This window comes from Myxocyprinus asiaticus, chromosome 16 (genome assembly GCF_019703515.2).
Source record: "Myxocyprinus asiaticus isolate MX2 ecotype Aquarium Trade chromosome 16, UBuf_Myxa_2, whole genome shotgun sequence".
Classification (NCBI taxonomy): Eukaryota; Metazoa; Chordata; class Actinopteri; order Cypriniformes; family Catostomidae; genus Myxocyprinus; species Myxocyprinus asiaticus.
In genome coordinates this window covers 42,720,400-42,739,417 of record NC_059359.1, presented here as the reverse complement: position 1 = coordinate 42,739,417, position 19,018 = coordinate 42,720,400, and the positions used below count along the sequence as shown (strand labels likewise).

Below are 19,018 nucleotides of genomic sequence, written 5' to 3'. Positions count from 1 at the left end.
GATGGAATGGTATGCAGAAAATTCCAGAAAGTTCCTTCTCCCGGAAAGATATAGCTGAAATAAGTGTCCTGAGATATTTCATCGGCCTCTGTGACAGCACTAGAATGTGTTAAAACAGCAAACAAATAGTATATGACACCAGGCTGGTGTCACATTCTTTGATCAGCCAATCAGAAGACTTTGATGCACTTTTGCTTGTTTTTTACAAACTGGGAGACAAGTTGAAATTATTTTCTCTGGTTATCAACAGCATGTCACTGATGCTGTCCATAGAGCTCAACTTGAATTTAAAGAGGAGCATACCTCTAACTGATTTAAATGTGCTACAAAGTGGTGTTTAAATGATTGACTTAAAATGATTTAATGAAAAGCCTTTTTTAAGGCAGATGTGGGTCTGCTAGGTTTTGTGTGACTGTTCCTGGTGTGTCTTTGCTGAGTGGGCAGAACTTGCAAACATGATGTTTGCTGAATACCAGATGAAACATAGGCTCTTTTGTGCAGGCCTCCCTGATGTTGTCCTCTAAGAGAAGACCTCTGTCTGTGTAACGGTGTTATCTCAGTGGGAAACTGCTGCTCATGCTTACTTCAGTGTTCTCCTAGCACATCGCACGCCATGTAGAACAGCCCGAACCAACAGAGAATTACAAAGACCCTCTTGTGCTCGCCTTTCACCTCTCTAACAGCCAGTCTTGTGATTTAATCTTCAGCTTATCTTAAACAGCACCTATTATGGTTTTTAAACGTGCCTAATTTTGTTTTAAAGGTCTCATACAATAGATTTACATGCATCCAAGGTCAAAAAAACACTTTAATTTGCTCATAATTTAAATTGCAGCATTACCTTTTTTTTCCCAGTGTCAAAAACAACTCCTTCAATGATCCGTTCTAAAGGATTCATTCTAAACTCCACCTTTCAGAGAGCCTACTCTGCTCTGATTGGTCAGATGTCCCAGTCTGTTGTGATTGGTCTACGGCTTAGTGTAGTGTTTGAGGGTGGGTCAAAGCTGTTCGCGAGCAGCCAATGAAGACCAGAGGCGGGTTTTTTGTTACCAAATTACGTAGGTTAGTACAGGAAGTAAGTCTGGAATTACTAAAGACTCGTTTCAGGTGTTCAGAATCGGTTCTTTCTTTTGAGAGTCAATAACTCCATTTGTCGTGCACTTTGATTTTTGAAACTTTGCAGACTTTTTTTACATTCACAAACAGCTATATAACACATTACATGAAAGGTAATATTTGAAAAACCATAATAGGTGCTCTTTAATGTAATGTTCTCTTACGTTCATAGGGGTCTGGTTGTTTACTAATTAGCTCTCACATTACCATGTGGTCTATGTATGTGTGTGTTTGTGCCCATGTAAACTATCAGAAGTATAGGATGATTAGCCACACTCTCTTAGGGTGTTTTATTCACAAGAAACACACAAACCCATTTATCTTGTATGATATTTAGAATAGAAATGCTCATTACATTGCTTCTCAGTCAGCCCTGCTGAAAAGACCAGCTAGGGCCAGGATGATTTTCCAGGCTGGTTTATGCTGGAAAGTGCTGGTTTGGTGCTGGTCTAGCTGGTGGACAAGTATAATCCATCATAAGCAAAAAATGGCAAGGACCAAGGGCATCTTGTTGATCAGTTTAGTTAAGCCTTATTGCAATGTTAAAAAAAAATGATCCTTCCAAAATGTTGGGCACACTTGACTGAATGTATTAATTTATTTCTAAATTTTATGCAAGTACGTAAACGCAGATAAGACACTTGTGTTACTGTGGCTGAGGTTTGTTGCTGCCACAGCAATGCAATAGAGTTACCTTTAAACATCTGTGCCGTTAAACTGAATGTGTTATTATTCAGGGAAGTTGCTATAAATATATTGACTTTAACGTACATGCTCGGCAATATTCTCTTCAAACTGTTACTCCACAATGACAGAAGTTGAGTTGAAAGAGAAAACTCACCGTAGAAGTGGACAGTTCATGCTAATCTCGCAGTAGTGCCCCTTGTGGCAACGTTGAGAATGCACAATGTATTTGCGTTGTGTTATAAATTTAAGTATGACACATTTTGGAACGCACAAAATCGAGCTTGCATAGCTAGAAGCATCTGCGTTCACTTAGGGCTGGGCGATGTCTTAAAAAAATGATATCTCAATATTTTTCAGCCAATTGACGATATTCGATATATATCTCGATAATTATTTATTTGCTCTAAAATGGCTTTTTTTTTTTTTCTCAGAAGAACCATCATTTCATCCAAAGAGCCATTGTAGCCAAGTAGATTCAATATTTTAAAGACATTAAAGAAATTAAATAAAAGTATAATAATTAGTTTTTCATTAAACACAAGGGAGAATGAAATTCAATCATTTTCATTTATATGCTTTTTATATTTATGTTTAATAAACAATGATACATAATAGCTTAAAAAAAAGCATTATTTACCTACAAATGTTTTTACTGTGCAAAGCTACTTCACTGACTTATTTTTGAAACCCCAGCTGAACATTGCATAATACTAAATTATTACAGGGGGACAGGCTTTTTTTTTTTTTTTTTTTTTTCTCTCCTTTTCTCCCCAATTTGGAATGCCCAATTCCCAATGTGCTCTAGGTCCTCGTGGTGGCGTAGTGACTTGCCTCAATCCGCGTGGTGGAGGACAAATCTCAGTTGCCTCCGTGTCTGAGACCGTCAACCCGTGCATCTTATCACGTGGCTTGTTGAGCGCATTACCATGCAGACCTAGTGTGTGTGGAGGCTCATGCTATTCTCCGTGGCATCCACGCACAACTCACCACGCTCCCCACCGAGAGCGAAAACCACATTATAGCGACCACAAGGAGGTTAACCCAACATGACTCTACCCACCCTAGCAACCGGGCCAATTGGTTGCTTAGGAAGCTTGACTGGAGTCACTCAGCATGCCCTGGTTTCGAACTTGCGACTCCAGGTGTGATAGTCAGCATCTTTACTTTCTGAGCTACCCAGGCCCCCATCAGGTTTATTATTAAAATGTAATGCTGAATTATCATTATTATTCTGATTATTAGATTTGTGTTATACAAAAGTAATATTTGACAGTTTACAATGTTCTGCATTTGCTGAAACGCTGTCATTTCCTCCTTTTCTGTTATATGGTGCCGTGTTTGTAGATTTGTGTAATATCATTAACGGTTACTAATGTTTGGAATTGCGCGAATGCTTGAACCTGCATCACTTTGATTTCACAGTGCACGTGAACTGATCTGAGAGCGCCGCCATGCGCGTGCACACAGATCAGCGCATCACTGGTTTATTCTGAATCACACACAGACCATGTTTATCTGTCTTTAAATCACAGCCTTTTGTGGATTAATAATCACATGTGACCAACTCGCCATTTTTATGTTATTTTGATTAATTGTGCAGCCCTGAAGGATTGTGAAATTAGTCTACTGATGTGTTCTTTATGAAACTTAACGGCCAAATGAAAGCGCATTAAAATCATTGCGATATACACAATATTGGTCAATTTGACATCTTTATCAAAATTATCTCGATTATATCATTAATACTCAATATATCGTCCAGCCCTACATTCACTTACTTGCTTGGAGTATGTTTCAGCCATAATTCTACAATGTGTTAAATAATAAAGAATGAGTACATTGTCTCCAGACTTTTGACTGGTAGTGTATGTATCAGTCCCAGTCTGAAGCACTGAAGTCGGAGCTCGAGAGGGGAAGAAGTGAACTGTTAAATCAGGCATGTGTCCAATATAGACTGTTCACTCACAACAAACATGATTATAGTTAGTGTCACAACACAGATGTCCTCTGCAGTGCTCTCATTTAGAGTAAGATTCTCCTGTAGTTCCTCTCTCTCTACTTTATGACATGGGCTATATAATAAAGTGCAAACTTGACCTGATTTTATTTTGTCTTTCTCTTTTGCAGGCAGTTGTGTGAAGTGCAGCAAGGCTGTTTATGGAGCCAGTCAGGCGTGTCAGGCCATGGGCAGCCTGTATCATGACGGTTGCTTCACTTGTAGTGCCTGCAGTAAGTACCTCAAACAAGCGCCACCCTCATATTGTATCATCACTGTTTTTACACTCACTTTGTTTCAGAATTTATCTTGGAATTATTTGTTCACATTTGTTAAGTCTGTGTATGTGCATGTTTGTGTTTAGAGTGGACTGTCATATTGACAGTGTTGAGGCAGGAAACAGTAGGTCTGAGCTGTGCTGGCTGTCAGGCTGTTGGGCTTCAGCTCAGTTTTTCCATAATGTGTGAGTGTTTTGTGTTTGTAGCTTGGGATTTAGTCATATACAGTGGCCCCCCAAAAATTATTTTGATACTTGAGCCAAATTTGGAAACGTATGAATGTCACTGCATTAGATAACAAATAATAAAACAATAGATATTCTGTTTTAAAAACACTTTTTGGTTGACAGCTGTCAAACATTAGTGAAACGTGTCCATAGTGAATGTGGTGAACATCACCTGTGGTTACACGCCCAGGGGGGTGATTTTCACGAAAACTTGTTGAGAAAATGTCCTGGTAATATTTTAACCTCAAATCAATAAAAAAATATATGAAATTATATTGTTCATAGGTCTGGCGTGATTATTAAACAACAGTCTGATCGTGATTATTTGATCTAACCAGGATTATTGTGCACTTCAAATTTCAGTAAAATTTGACTGAAGGGAATTCTAAGCAAATTTAGCGATGCCATGTGCAGTGCGTTTTTGTGTCTCATTTTCCAATGTTATTGCATTATGTAAGCACTCCACACCGTCTCACTGACCCGCACTGTGGACAGCACTTAACAACTTCTGAAGAGCACATGATGTGCATGCAGGGCTGGCACTGGCCAAATTGATGCCCTATGCAGTGCTCCGTGTTCGAAGGGTTGGGGTTGGGGGCATGGTGCGAGCTGCAAGGCGATTGTCTGTGTTCCGTGACTGCTATTGGGTCATTGAATAACATATAGTGTACGAGGAATGCCAGCTGGTGGAGTTTCTGGTGCCCCCCTAGAGTAAGATGGCGCCCTATGCAGACTGCTTAATATGCATATTGGGAGCAGCGGTACTGTGTGCACGCTGTCTGCAGTGGTTTGTGCCAAAACCCTGCAAAAATGTATGTGAGGATGTTGATAGTAATGGCAAACCGCTCCAGTTTCTCTTTAATTTAGCATTCGCGTAATTGCAAATGTTTTTGGTCAATGGGGGTTCACATAGTGGAGACACTAGCCCCTTTCACACGTACAGCATTTTCTAGAAAATCTACTTCAATTTTTAGGTTAGAGGTCATGTGTGAACATGGCCCTTTTGAAAATACTGGTAAATTTTGCTTGGGCAATTTGGCACTTGAAAAGTTGTATCATTAGACCCTTTTTATGTGTTGTGAGACAGTTGAGTTGAGGACGTTCATCTGAGTCAGCGCTGCCAGTCAGCGAGTGGTTTCTTTTAAGTCATCGGCATTGTCTCTTGCTCCATGATCGCTCGGATTACTACTAGACTACAACTGGGAAATAGAGACAAACTAACAGCTTCAGCATTAAGGCTTATCACAGCTGAGAGACACAACAGACAAAGTAATCACACATACTCAAGGTGCTTACCTACCGGAGTTTACATGCTCAATCTCTCTCTCTCTCTCTCTCTCTCTCTCTCTCTCTCTCTAACACACACACACACACACACACACACACACACACACACCCTTGTTTCACCAATAACTTAACTTGTTAGAAACAGCCCAAACTAGTTTCTAGCTCTAAAGTGACATTTTTTAATTAGTAACGGAGGCTTGTGCGCATCTTTTGAATTAGGAATGGCAGATCCTAATCAGTGAAGTAAGAAAGTAGTTCCATGCACAAGTGCGTTTATTTTGAGACAGTCCTTAGTTTTTCCAGATTTTTTTATTTACTTGTTTGTTTAACTGTATAAAAGCAATATTACACTCAAAATCATGCTCTATGGCCCTAAATTTACACAGCTGTGATTGCCTGTGGCCGAATCACAGCCGTGCTGATGTAGGGCCATACAGCACTCTTGCTCATGTGATATTGCTTTAATAATATAATATAATATAATACAACAATGTAAATGTAAAATAGACCAAGACTAAAGTTGACCAAAAAGAGAGACATATTTTAAATATTTGGAAATATTATTAAGTATTTAAAATATCATTCTAGCCCTGTGCAATGTTTTTCAGGTCTTAAAGGAAATCATACATGTATATCCATATTGTATTATATAATTCCAATTTGAAAATGAATAAATTATTTCTTAAGGTGCATGAAGCACACATATTGTACACTTAAGAAGTATGACAATTTGAATGACAATTAATTGTCATAATCAGGAAAGCACTAAAACAGACAATTATTTGTCAGCCAAATTTCATGATCGTGACAGCCCTAATTGTGCATAAAGAAAATGAGGCGTACATTTAGGACCATTAATATTTTTTGCACTGTGACTTTTTTTTTTTTCAGGACACTTAAGCACTTCTCATTATCATGTTTTACTCTACTATTCCCATTGTTTTTAACAATGATTTAAATTACCGTTACACTTTTTTTTTTTTTTTTTTTTACTGTTTACAGTACAAAAGATGCTGTTGTACAACGAGTCAGTAACAAAGAAAGGCAGTACCAGTGGAGTACTGCTATGATGAACGAATACTTTACAATTTAAATTATATATAACTTTTTCATGATGCAGTAACGAAAATTCCATAATGACCATCTTTTCTGCATTCTGCATATAAATATATATATTATTATATATAAGTGTCCAAATACTATTTGTGGCCAGTATACAGTATGTTTGTGCGTGAATGTGCAAGAGCATATGGGATGACAGGAACCAGAGTTGGGTCTAAGTGAACTAAACTAAATAGAACTTAGATAGAAGTTTAGATAAACCTTAATTTCATGCAAATCTTTCAAAAGGAAAATGTGAATTTGAGCTTTTCCTCTGTATGACTGCCTTTGACCCACAGCGTCACTCACTGCAATGGGTCATTTGTTCTCTGTGTGTGTCCAGAGGCTTGTTATGAGTGCAGGAAATGTGTCTGTGTATGTCCACCTGTTGACATGGCTTATGAGACTAAAGATAGTGAGAATGCACTGCACATAGTTGCGCTGGAGAGAGCTGTTATCCTGCTGTTATCCTGCTGGAGAGGAATGCAAGGGGAGCGCGTGACTGAGGTGGGTTAACGGCTTGGATGAGCAGATGGAGTGATGTGTTATGTAAGCTGGAGCCAGAGAGAGAGAGAGAGAAACAGGTGTTTGATCTTTAAGTCACATGTTCAAACACATACAGTACATTCACACTCCCAATCAGATTTGTCACGATACCAAAAGTTTAGCAGCCAATACTAGTGAATTCTCAAAATTCTCCATTTCACAGCAATAACTAATGCACTGCTACTGAACCAGTGTTGGGGAAGTTACTTTGAAACTGTAGCTTCCCAAGATACAAGCTACTCATAACTTAAAGTAGTTAAACTACAGTCAAGCTACTCTGGATATCGGCATCAGCATCAGCCATTAAAAAACCCATATTGGATGACCTCTGACCAAAAATATTTTAAATATACATCTGGCCATTTAAAATCAATTAATAGCCTAAATTTCTCTCTCCTGCATGTACGCACACACGAATGGACATGTTTGGCCTAAACGTCACCTTACATGCAGGTCGAATTATTTAAACCTTGGTATACCCACAGAGAGAGAGAATTCACAGACCGTGTTCTGGAGCTAATAAACTCTTCAAAGTCAAAACTTTATACTGATTTAATAACCAACAATAGGGTAAAACAGAAGGGAGCATACACTCATTGATTTCGGCTCTTTAGCAGTGAAAAGCCATATGAATTAATACATTATTACAAAGTAAGGCCTAAAAATTATATATACGTATATACAGTATATACACTGTATGGGTAATTTAATTTTAATCTGCTTCTTAGTCAAAACCTAGCACCATCAAATCTGTATAAGTACATAATATCTAACAATAATCCCTTGTTTCTCTTGCGAGATCATACAGTTTCTGCTCAGAACGAATCGAAATGAAAAACATTTTGTTTTTAAGTCCCTGCTAAATATAAAGTAATAAAACTAGAAAAAAAATTATTTGATATAACTGAGTCGAAATATGGTGATTGAAAGTACTTTATTGCATCCTCTTGCAGAATAAACATTCAGGTGTTTAAATCGTAATATATATGTGTTTCGCTCGTATGAGCAGAGAGAAGGTTTAAAGATTTAGAGCTTGCTTAGAAATAGCATCATTGCCTACATGAAATGCCCATATAAGGGAAAATGAGAATTAAAAGCAAATCCTCCATAAGTCTTAACATCTCAACAGGCCAACAAAAAGTCTTTGAGGTTTCTGTGGGTTTTTTTTTTTTTTTTGGACATGCCATTGGAACTCAGAGTTACACAGGAAGTGACATAGCCTGCTGCACCAACTAGTCCTGAGAAAGACATGCTCCTCAAGTCTATTTTTACCATCTGACCATCTGCAGACTGCATCAGAGGAGTCTTTGTGTGCTCTTTACTAACCACAAGTGGAGATCCAGGTACAGACAGAGACCCAGATGTTTCTTTCTCTCTATTCAATGGACAATCAGGACTTGCCTTTGAACTCAATTTGGCTTGTTTTGTGGGTTCTTTGTTAAGTCCCAGTGTTTAGCAGAGAAGCCGCCAGTGTTTTGTGTGAGGGAACAGAGTGCTCATTGTTCAGGAGCTGTTAAGAGGGCAGCTCTGTTCGTGATCCAGTCTAAATGCTCTGAATATCACACCCACCAGGCATACCCTGACATGTAAGTGCTATGTAGAGGTTCCTCTTAGTATTACTGAAATTATATGTCATCAATAGCTGTTCACTTCTGCAACCCTTCTGAAAAGACCATCTAAACCAGCATGCAATTCCCATGCTGGTTTAGGCTGGTTTGGTGCTGGTCTAGCTGGTGGACCAGCAAAGCCATGCTTTTCACCAGCTAAACCTTTCTATTGAAACTTGTTGACCAGCATGGTCTATCTGATGTAGTTGGTTAAGCTAGTTTAAAAGCCTGATGTGGACAACAGCATTCCATGATGGGGAACCAGCACCCAAAACACTACATAAGCCGGTCTTTTCAGCAGGGAATTCAGGACGGATTGTGTTCATATTGGCAGCAAACTGTATTGGAGTTCACATGAACCTAACCCCATACCACCTTTTCAAGTGGACTCAGTTAAGAAAACAGCGTTCATGCCAACCATACAAACCAAACTTTTACGTCAAATGAACTTGGGTGCGCACCAAAAGTGCTGGTGTGAAACTACCCTAACAGATGAACTGTTTTTAATTACCATGCTCTTTTAATAACACAATTCTCCAAGTTCGAATCCAGGGTGTGCTGAGTGACTCCAGTCAGGCTTCCTAAGCAACCAGTTGGCCCGGTTGCTCGGATGGGTAGAGTCATGTTGGGTTAACCTCCTCGTGGTCTCTATAATGTGGCTCTCAGTGGGGCACGTGGTGAGTTGTGTGTGGATGCCGCAGAGAATAGCGTGAAGCCTCCGCAAGCGCTAGGTCTCCGCGGTAATGCGCTCAACAAGCCATGTGATAAGATGCACGGCTAGACTGTCTCAGATGTGGAGGCAACTGAGATTCGTCCTCCGCCACCCAGATTGAGGTGAGTCACTATGCCACCACAAGGACCTAGAGCACATTGGGAATTGGGCATGCCAAATTGGGGAGAAAATAAAAAATAACACAGTTCTTATTGGGTGAACAGCAAGAGACATCCTTTTGACTGTAAGTAATTGTTCTGAAATAAATTTTTAGGGGCTTTTATAGAACCAATAAAAACATACAAAAAGACAACAAATCGAGATAAACTTGTCGAACTTACTTAATGACTGGTTACTGGATGACTAGTCGACCATCCTGACCCATTCCTTCTTTGAACAACTGGTGGTAAGGTGATTTGAAACCAAGCATTATTTGCAAACAAATAGTGCTAGAGCTCATCTCAGAACTAACAACACTTTTCTGAGCCATTTTTCCACAATGGTGCCCTAGCAGAGTTACCACAGGTGTAGTTCATTATATTAAAGACCCAGTGAAATCAATATTAAAGTTCTACTGCTTTTAGTCAATATCTGTTAGCTTTAAGTTAGTCTATATGCTAGTGTATTTTTGAATGTTGACAAAATTAGTTTTGAGATATCTGCAGTCTCTCACTTAGAGGTTGAGAAACCTTGTCCAATCAAATGTTTTCTAGAACAAGAGTGTACCTTCCCCCTACATTCAGCGCATCTGGCTGTGTCCTAACTGGCACTGATGATGCCTACGTTGGGCACTTCGAAGGGAGCACAATCCATGCTCTAGGGTTGTTCCAATCAGATTTTCCAATAAGAATAGCTTAAAAAGTAGTTTCTAACTGACCAGCCATCTGAAGCTCTTACAATGGAGGGTAATTATTCGGAGGAAATAGGGCATAGGGATGATCACTTCTGAATGGGATGCGCCAATGCAGGAACTGGACACGAGGAATGTTGTTAGAGTTAATTTATATTTTTTGTGCAATCTGAGGTTTCTTGGGATGTATAGCTCTAGTATGTGTTCTTTATTCTTTATGTATTGTGATTCAAAACATGGATATATAATCTTTTACTCGCTTCTTTCTCATTCATCTGCATTGCTTGCACAACGACAATTGGACTTGCAGGGAGGATCAATGTTTTGAAGGAATTAATCACACTCACTGTTTCTCATATTACAGCAGAACAGTGATAATTTAATTATAGCACATATAATGTGATTTACGCCAAGTTAAGCATGCAGGGTTAACTGAATTACCCAATAAATCAGACAGTTGATTGAATTCCAGTCTGAATTCCTCACATTTTGAAAATAAAATGTACAGTTGAAGTCAGTTTACCTTAGCCACTTACATTTAAACTCAGTTTTTCACAATTCCTGGATTTAATCGTAGAAAACATTCCCTGTCTAAGGTCAGTTAGAATTACTATTTTATTTTAAGTATGTGAAATGTCAGAATAATAGTAGAGAGAACGATTTATTTCAGCTTTTATTTCTTGCATCACATTCCCAGTGGGTCAGAATTTTACATACAATTTGTTAGTATTTGGTAGCATTGCCTTTAAATTGTTTAACTTGGGTCAAACATTTTGGGTAGCCTTCCACAAGCTTCTCACAATAAGTTGCTGGAATTGTGGCCCATTCCTCCAGACAGAACTGGTGTAACTGAGACAGATTTGTAGGCCTCCTTGCTCATACACACTTTTTCAGTTCTGCCCACAAATTTTCTATCAGACTGAGGTCAGGGCTTTGTGATGGCCACTCCAATACCTTGACTTTGTTGTCCTTAAGCCATTTTGCTACAACTTTGGAGGTATGCTTGGGGTCATTGTCTATTTGGAAGACCCATTTGCGACTAGCTTTAACTTCATGGCTGATGTCTTGAGATGTTGCTTCAATATATCTACATAATTTTCCTTCCTCATGATGCCATCTATTTTGTGAAGTGCACCAGTCCCTCCTGCAGGAAAGCACCCCCTCAACATGATGCTGCCAACCCCATGCTTCACGGTTGGAATGGTGTTCTTCGGCATGCAAGCCTCACCCTTTTTCCTCCAAACATAGCGATGGTCATTATGGCCAAAAATTTCAATTTTTGTTTCATCAGACCAGAGGAAATTTCTCAAAAAGTAAGATCTTTGTCCCCATGTGCACTTGCAAACTGTATTCAGGCTTTTTTATGGTGGTTTTGCAGCATTGATGGTTATGTCGATATAGGACTCGTTTTACTGTGGATATAGATACTTGTCTACCTGTTTCCTCCAGCATCTTAACAAGGTCCTTTGCTGTTGTTCTAGGATTGAATTGCACTTATCGCACCAAACTACGTTCATCTCTAGGAGACAGAATTCATCTCCTTCCTGAGCTGTATAATGCTGCATGGTCCCATGGTGTTTATTCTTGCGTATTATTGTTTGGACAGATGAATTTTTCCCAAGGATGAACCAGACTTGTTGAGGTCCACAATTATTTTTTCTGAGGTTTTGGCTGATTTATTTTGATTTTCCCATTATGTCAAACAAAGTGGCACTGAGTTTGAAGGTAGGCCTTAAAATACATCCACAGGTACACCTCCAATTCAGTACACCTCTTATCAGAAGCTAATTGTCTAAAGGCTTGACATCATTTTCTGGAATTTTCCAAGCTGCTTAAAGGCACAGTTAACCCTCTGGGGTCTGAGGGTATTTTGGGCCCTGGAGAAGTTTTGACATGCCTTGACATTTGTGCTTTTTTCAGTTGCTTAAAAACATATTAAATGGCTAAAATCTGATAACACTGTATTCAGCACAAACTGGGCTACAACAATATGTGAACAATATGTATGTACATGTTTGTATTTTTGAGAAAATAACGTTTATGCTTGGTTTTTGAAAAAAACAAAAAATTGTAGTCACTGAAATAAGGCCATATAACACATACTAAACATTTGTTCACAAGACTTTTGAGAACTGGATCTTGTAGCCTAGAGTTTTTGCTACAAAAATGTGAAAACTATCCTGATCACTCATTCATACAAAACAATATAGTCATTTAACTTTTAGTGTTAGAAAGGCCATATGTGAGGAGGCGTGGATGAGCATGAATATTGATGTGATACACACCTGAGGAGACAAAGACCCCTCCCCTGAGAGAGAATGAATGTGAGGAGACTTAATGATTGTATGTATTGTTTGTTGTTTAAGTTAAAAGAAGTAATCTGACTGTACATTTTCTTTGCATAAAGACTTAAAAACTTTAGACCTACACTACCGTTTAAAAGTTTTAAATCTGTAAGATTTTTTTTTTTTGTCATTAACTATTTTTATTGATTCCATACTCAAATCAACACAAACAGCACATAAAAACACGGAATCAACTTTCAGCATATATTCCCCCCTCCCTCCTTCCCCTCCCCTCCCCTCCACCCAACACACATCCCAGTGGTCAGACACCGAATAATAACAGACACACATACAAGCAGACAGTCCAGAGAAAATACTCAGACATAAAAAAATAAATAAAAAACAAAGAAAATTGCCCAACAAAAAAGAAAAAGGGTTCCACACATCAATTAATTACATACCATTTATACTGTCCCTCTCCACTGTTCCTCCCTGGCAATCCTCCAAGAAGGCCAAATAAGTGCCCCACTTCTTGTCAAAGGCACCCAAGCTACCCAGCCGTCTATGCAACATCTTTTTAAAGGCCGCCACTCTGCCCAATTCGGTGCACCACTCATGAAATGAGGGCACACCAGCCGACTTCCATCCCCCAAGGATCACTTTCCTGCCAATCATCACACTGGTAAGGACCCAGTTTGTAATGTGTGTATTCCCTAAGTTAACCCCCGCCCCATCACCCAAAATTCAAAGTCTGGGGCAGAATGAAATCTGAGTGCTCAGGATCTCACAGACATAACTCTGAACCCTCGACCAAAACTCTTGAATCTTAATACAATACCAAAAAATGTGGGCTATGTCCCCATCCTCTGATTGGCATCGCCAACAGGTGGGTGTATGTTTAAGACCAAGCCTGTGCAATCTAGAGGGAGTCTAATAAAAACGATGCAGAATCTTAAATTGAATGAGGCGCATCCTTGCATCCCTAGACATAGACTTGACGTTTTTAAAAATCCTACCCCATTCTTCATCCTCCAGTACTAAATTCAAGTCTTTCTCCCATAATTTCTTGAGAGATGTCAAAACCCTGTCCCCTAGACTCTGAATTAGCCAGGAATAGTACGCTGAAGCCTCGTGACCCTTTCCAAAAGCCTCTAGTACCATCTCAAGAGTGTCTGCAGCTTTAGGGGGCTGCGTACTACACCCAGAGATGGCACAAAGTAGATGGTGCAGCTGACCCTGCACTCTGACCCCAGCTTAGCTGGGATATGTGGAAAAAAAAGAATTTCACTGTATATGTGCAAATGTATAATGTGTGATAAATATAATTATTAATTATTATTAAAATTATTAAGTACCTGAAGAATTGAGATCTGGGAATCCCAAACTGCTGTGTAATATGTTCAAAGGATCTCAATGCTCCATTTTCATACAGGTCACCTAGCATAGCAACTCCCTTCTCAATCCATTCTGTCCAGCAAAAAGGGGACTTGTTAATACACAATTTAAAGTTTAACCAGATACTTGTGGCAACATTCAGGTAAATGTCCGAATTGAGCATGCGGGAAACTTTTGTTCACACTAACTGCATGTGTGAGATAACGGGATGTGTCTTTACTTCTCCGGGCAGCTTGGTAGAAAGACATTGCAATGGCAAGATAGGGGCATGGATCTCCTGTTCAATGAAGAGCCAGGGAGGAGCTCTTTCAGGCGGAAGCGACCAATGCGCCAAATGTCTGAGACCAAAAGCATAATAGTAAAACAATATTTTGGGGAGACCTAACCCACCTTGGTCAGTTGGCCTGTGTAACTTGTTAGAATGCATTCGAGGACGTTTACCGTTCTGGATAAAAGATTAAGCAATACTATCAAATTGTTTAAAATAAAAGAGGGGAACTTCAATGGGGAGAGACTGTAATAGGAAGCTAAATTTTGGAATACAATTCATTTTTATAACATTAACCTTCCCAATCATAGATAATTGTGATGAAGCCCACCTTTCCACATCACTCAAACTTTTTTATTAAAGGGTCAAAATTAACTCTGACGAAGTCACATAAATTTGCTGGGAATAAAATACCCAAATACTTAATGCCCTGTTTGGGCCACTAAAAGGCACCTGGTTGAAAAGCCGTTACCGGGCAGAAAGCTGTCAGAGCCAAAGCTTCGGATTTAGACCAATTAACTCTGTATCCCGAAAATTTAGAGAAGGAATTAATAATTCTGTGGAGGCAAGGCATAGATCTAGTGGGGTCGGAGACAAATAATAAAATATCATCTGCGTAAAGTAAAAGCTTATGCGCCACACCTCCCGCCACCACCCCTGGAAAATCCTCCTCCTTTCTTATCGTGGCTGCTAATGGTTCCAGGGCAAGACAGAACAATAATGGAGAAGGAGGGCAGCCCTACCGGGTGCCCCTATTCAGAGTAAAGTAATCTGAAATTAATCCATTAATTTGTACTGCCGCTACAGGGTGTTATAAAGCAACTTAATCCAACCAATAAATGTACTCCAGGACCCATACATTTCCAAAATCTTAAAAAGGTAATCCCATTCTACCATATGAAACGCTTTTTCAGCATCAAGTGAGATGGCAGCACCCAGAGACTGACGATTCACTACTGACCACATGATATTAATGAAACGCCTAATGTTATCAGAAAAACTAAGGCCCCGAATAAACCCCACCTGATCTATATGTATAAGAGATGTCATAACTTTACTTAATCGGTTAGCCAAAATTTTTACATCTAGCTGGATCAGGGAAATTGGACGGTAACTCTTACACTCGCTTGGATCTTTGTTCTTTTTAAGGATCAGACTGATCCGGGCTTGTGTCATGGTTGAGGGAAGCTTTCCATTCTTTAATGATTCTGTATATACTTCTAACAAAAGTGGAGCCAATTCTGTAGCATAAGATCTAAAAAATTCAACGGCAAAGCCGTCTGGCCCGGGAGCCTTGCCTGTAGGTAAGGACTTAAATACCTCGTCAAGCTCCACCAAGGTTATCTCACAATCAAGAGAATTGTTTTGCTCAGTCGTCAGTGTAGGGAGTTCTAATGGTTCCACAAAATTTCTAATATCTTCATCAGTAGACGAAGACGTGGAGCTATAAAGATCAATATAGAATTCTTTAAAAGCATTATTAATATCAATGGCCGAGGTAAAATTTCACGGCAGATTTTACTGAGGGAATGGTAGAAAAAGACACTCTCTGTTTTATATATCTAGCCGAAAGCTTCCCTGCTTTGTCCCCGACTCAAAGTATGACTGTCTTGCCCTGAATAACCAAAACTCCACCTTCCGCAACAAAATAGTATTATATTTGTATTTCAATCGGGTCAATTCTCTGAGGCCGTCAGATAACATTTGGCGCTTCAGCTCTGCCTCAGCATTTTTAATGTTCCCTTCCAACTCCACGAGTTCTCGTGCTTTGGATTTTTTGGTGAATGAGGCATACTGTATGATCCGACCCCTAAGAACCGCCTTAAATGCCTCCCAAGCCATGCCCACAGAGGATACTGAGGACCAGTTGGTCTCCATATAAACATTAATTCCAGTCTTTAACATTTGTTGGAAATCAGAATTTTGCAAAAGGGATACGTAAAGCGGAAACTATATGATTTCTTTTTCTCTGTGTGTGGCAACATCTCTAAGCACACCAGGGCGTGATCTGAGACTAAGATATTTCCAATTGAGCAGTCAACAACAGATGAAATGAGAAGCTTAGATATATATATATATATATATATATATATAAAATCTATTCTAGAATAAATCTTATGGACTGATGAAAATGTATAGTCTCTACCAGATGGGTTCAAAAGTCGCCAAGTATCTACAAGACCAAGATTTTTACACATCCTGTGAAGCGTCAATGTTGCTCTAGGGGGCTTACACACTTTTGCTTTACTATGATCAAGAACTGAGTCCATCAATAAATTTAAAGTCTCCTCCCAATATCATATTATGAGGGGAGCCAGCAGCTTGCAACATCCCATCAAGATCTATAAAAAAGCCCTGATCATCAGCGTTAGGTGCGTAAATATTATCCAAAATCAACCTTTGCCCCTGAATGTCTGCTAAAACAATAATGACTCTTCCTACTTTATCTTTAATCTATTTGAGAAATTTGAATTTTAGATGCTTATTTATCAGTATAATGACTCTCCTGCTTTTACTTGAACCAGCACTAAAGAAAACATATCCACCCCATATCTTCCCAAATTTTTCAGCTTCCTGCGGGGAAGATGCGTTTCTTGAAGAAAGACTATATCATATTTCTTATGCTGAAGAAATAACCTTCCTTCTTTTTATGGGGTGCCCCAACCCATTCACATTCCATGTGGAGAGTGATAATCCACTCATATTAACATTTGACATATTGATATAATGAGAAAAATAAATTGTGTGTCAAAAATAAGATTATACAGACAACATTCCCCATTAATGCAACAATCAAACCCCAAACAGAAAAACGTGCACATTATCCCCGTGCACGACAGCGCAAAATGGCGCCCAGCTTCCTCGGACAGTCGAGACACTAAACAGCAAGTCAGTCCACTCTCATAAGAAACGCCCAATGGTTTACTCACCCATAGTTTGTATGAAGGCCAGTGCCTTTTTGGGGCATAAAAATACTTTGCTGCCATCCTTGGTGTCTATTCTCAGTTTGGCCGGAAACATCAGTGCAAAAGCGGTCTTCCGTTGATGTAAGAGTTTCTTACATTCCTTGAACCGATCGCGTTTCTCTCGTCCAATTCGCAAAATCCGGGAACAAGAAAATATTGTGATTCTTCCAAGAGAGCTTTCCTTTGCTCCTCCCCTGGCGCAACACGAGATCTGTATCAGATGATCTGAGAAATTTGGCCAGAATTGATCAGGGCCTGTCTCCCTCAGCAGATCTGCGAGCCGGGACTCTGTGAGCTCGCTCGATTTCCAGTTTATGGCCTGTTATGTCGAGCAGACTCGGGAAGAGCTCGTCAAGGAATTTCACTATATATATCTGCCCTCTTCATGCTCAGGAATTCCAACAATCTGTATGTTATTCCTTCGGCTCATATTTTCAAAATATTCAAGTTTTTCCAAAATAGATTCAAGTCTGTTTTGGATGCAGGCGGATTAGCGGATAATTCCCTTTCCGATGATTCCAAATAATCTATCCGTTTCTCAACATACGACACTCTTGTGACCAACTCAGAGAATTTTGTTTCCATCGCCGTACTCGATCGACGTATTACAGCGAGATCTTCCAAGTCAGCGACAACCTTCGTCAGCATCACCGAGATGTTGGACAGTTGACACTGGATTTCATCTCCTGACATGCTTCCCAAATCGAGCCCCCGGCTCGCAGTCCCGTCAGAGGCCTCAGCTTGAACACGTATGTGTCTTTTAATGTCTCCAGAGTCTGAGGATTTTGACTTCTTTGCCATGTTTACCTCAAAGAGCAAATATGTAACTGGGTGTATCGAATCTCACCGGATTATGATATGAAAATAATTTAAAAAACTAGCAAAGTGTGCAGAGCTAGTCACTCACACGTCTGCGCCTCGCATGGTGTCACGTGACTCCAGATCTGTACGATTTTTTAATGTTTTTAAAAGAAGTCTCTTCTGCTCACCAAGGCTGCATTTATTTTATCCAAAATACAGCAAAAACAGTGATATTGTGAATAGGGTTGCAAAGGGCTGGAAAATTTCCGGTAGCTGGGGAATTTTGGAAATATTGGAAAAAACTTTGGGCACTTGGCTATATGCTGCTGCATCTTTGTGGCATTCTTAACATAGGTCTTTGCACAGTATTTGCAAATATACATAGCCTTTCCTTATACTTTGGCTGAGGTGAAATGTATCCACACATCAGATGGCGCACGTGGCATTCTTCTGTAGAGTAAGATTAGAAAAAGCTTGTAAAAAACACTAATGCAATGCCATGCACAGATATATAAATAGTTAGCTAAACATTTGGGATATTCTGGAATGGTAAAAATATTTTACAATTGATGTTGGACAAATGAATAGAAATAGGCTAGATGAATAGATGAACACTCCTCAATCAGCATGCTAAATCAAACTATAACCTACGTTCTTGTATGATAACAGAAAACTGGCTAGCAGAAAAAACACCAGCACAGCTAAGCTAGCTAGCCTCTTAAATTGTCAATGAAATGGTGTTAGCTAGCTTACATTTAGCATATCTGATTTACTGGCTAGCTAGCTACTCTATAAACACATTTTGATTTAGTATTTGCTAGTTAAACTTTAATAGCATAGATCAAATATATTTACCTTAGTAATATCATCAAAACTTACTTGACTGGATGTAGTCC

The 19,018-nt window shown here is 39.3% G+C and overlaps 1 protein-coding gene across 1 annotated transcript in view; it reads left to right on the top strand.

Moving 5' to 3' along the window:
- LOC127454387 (LIM domain-containing protein 1-like) overlaps nucleotides 1-19,018 on the top strand; it is a 67,118-nt gene that overhangs the window by 13,968 nt on the left and 34,132 nt on the right. Inside the window, exon 2 of the mRNA XM_051721567.1 lies at nucleotides 3,931-4,032. Coding sequence (XP_051577527.1) covers nucleotides 3,931-4,032 — 102 coding nt within the window. The remainder of the gene's footprint in view (nucleotides 1-3,930; nucleotides 4,033-19,018) is intronic.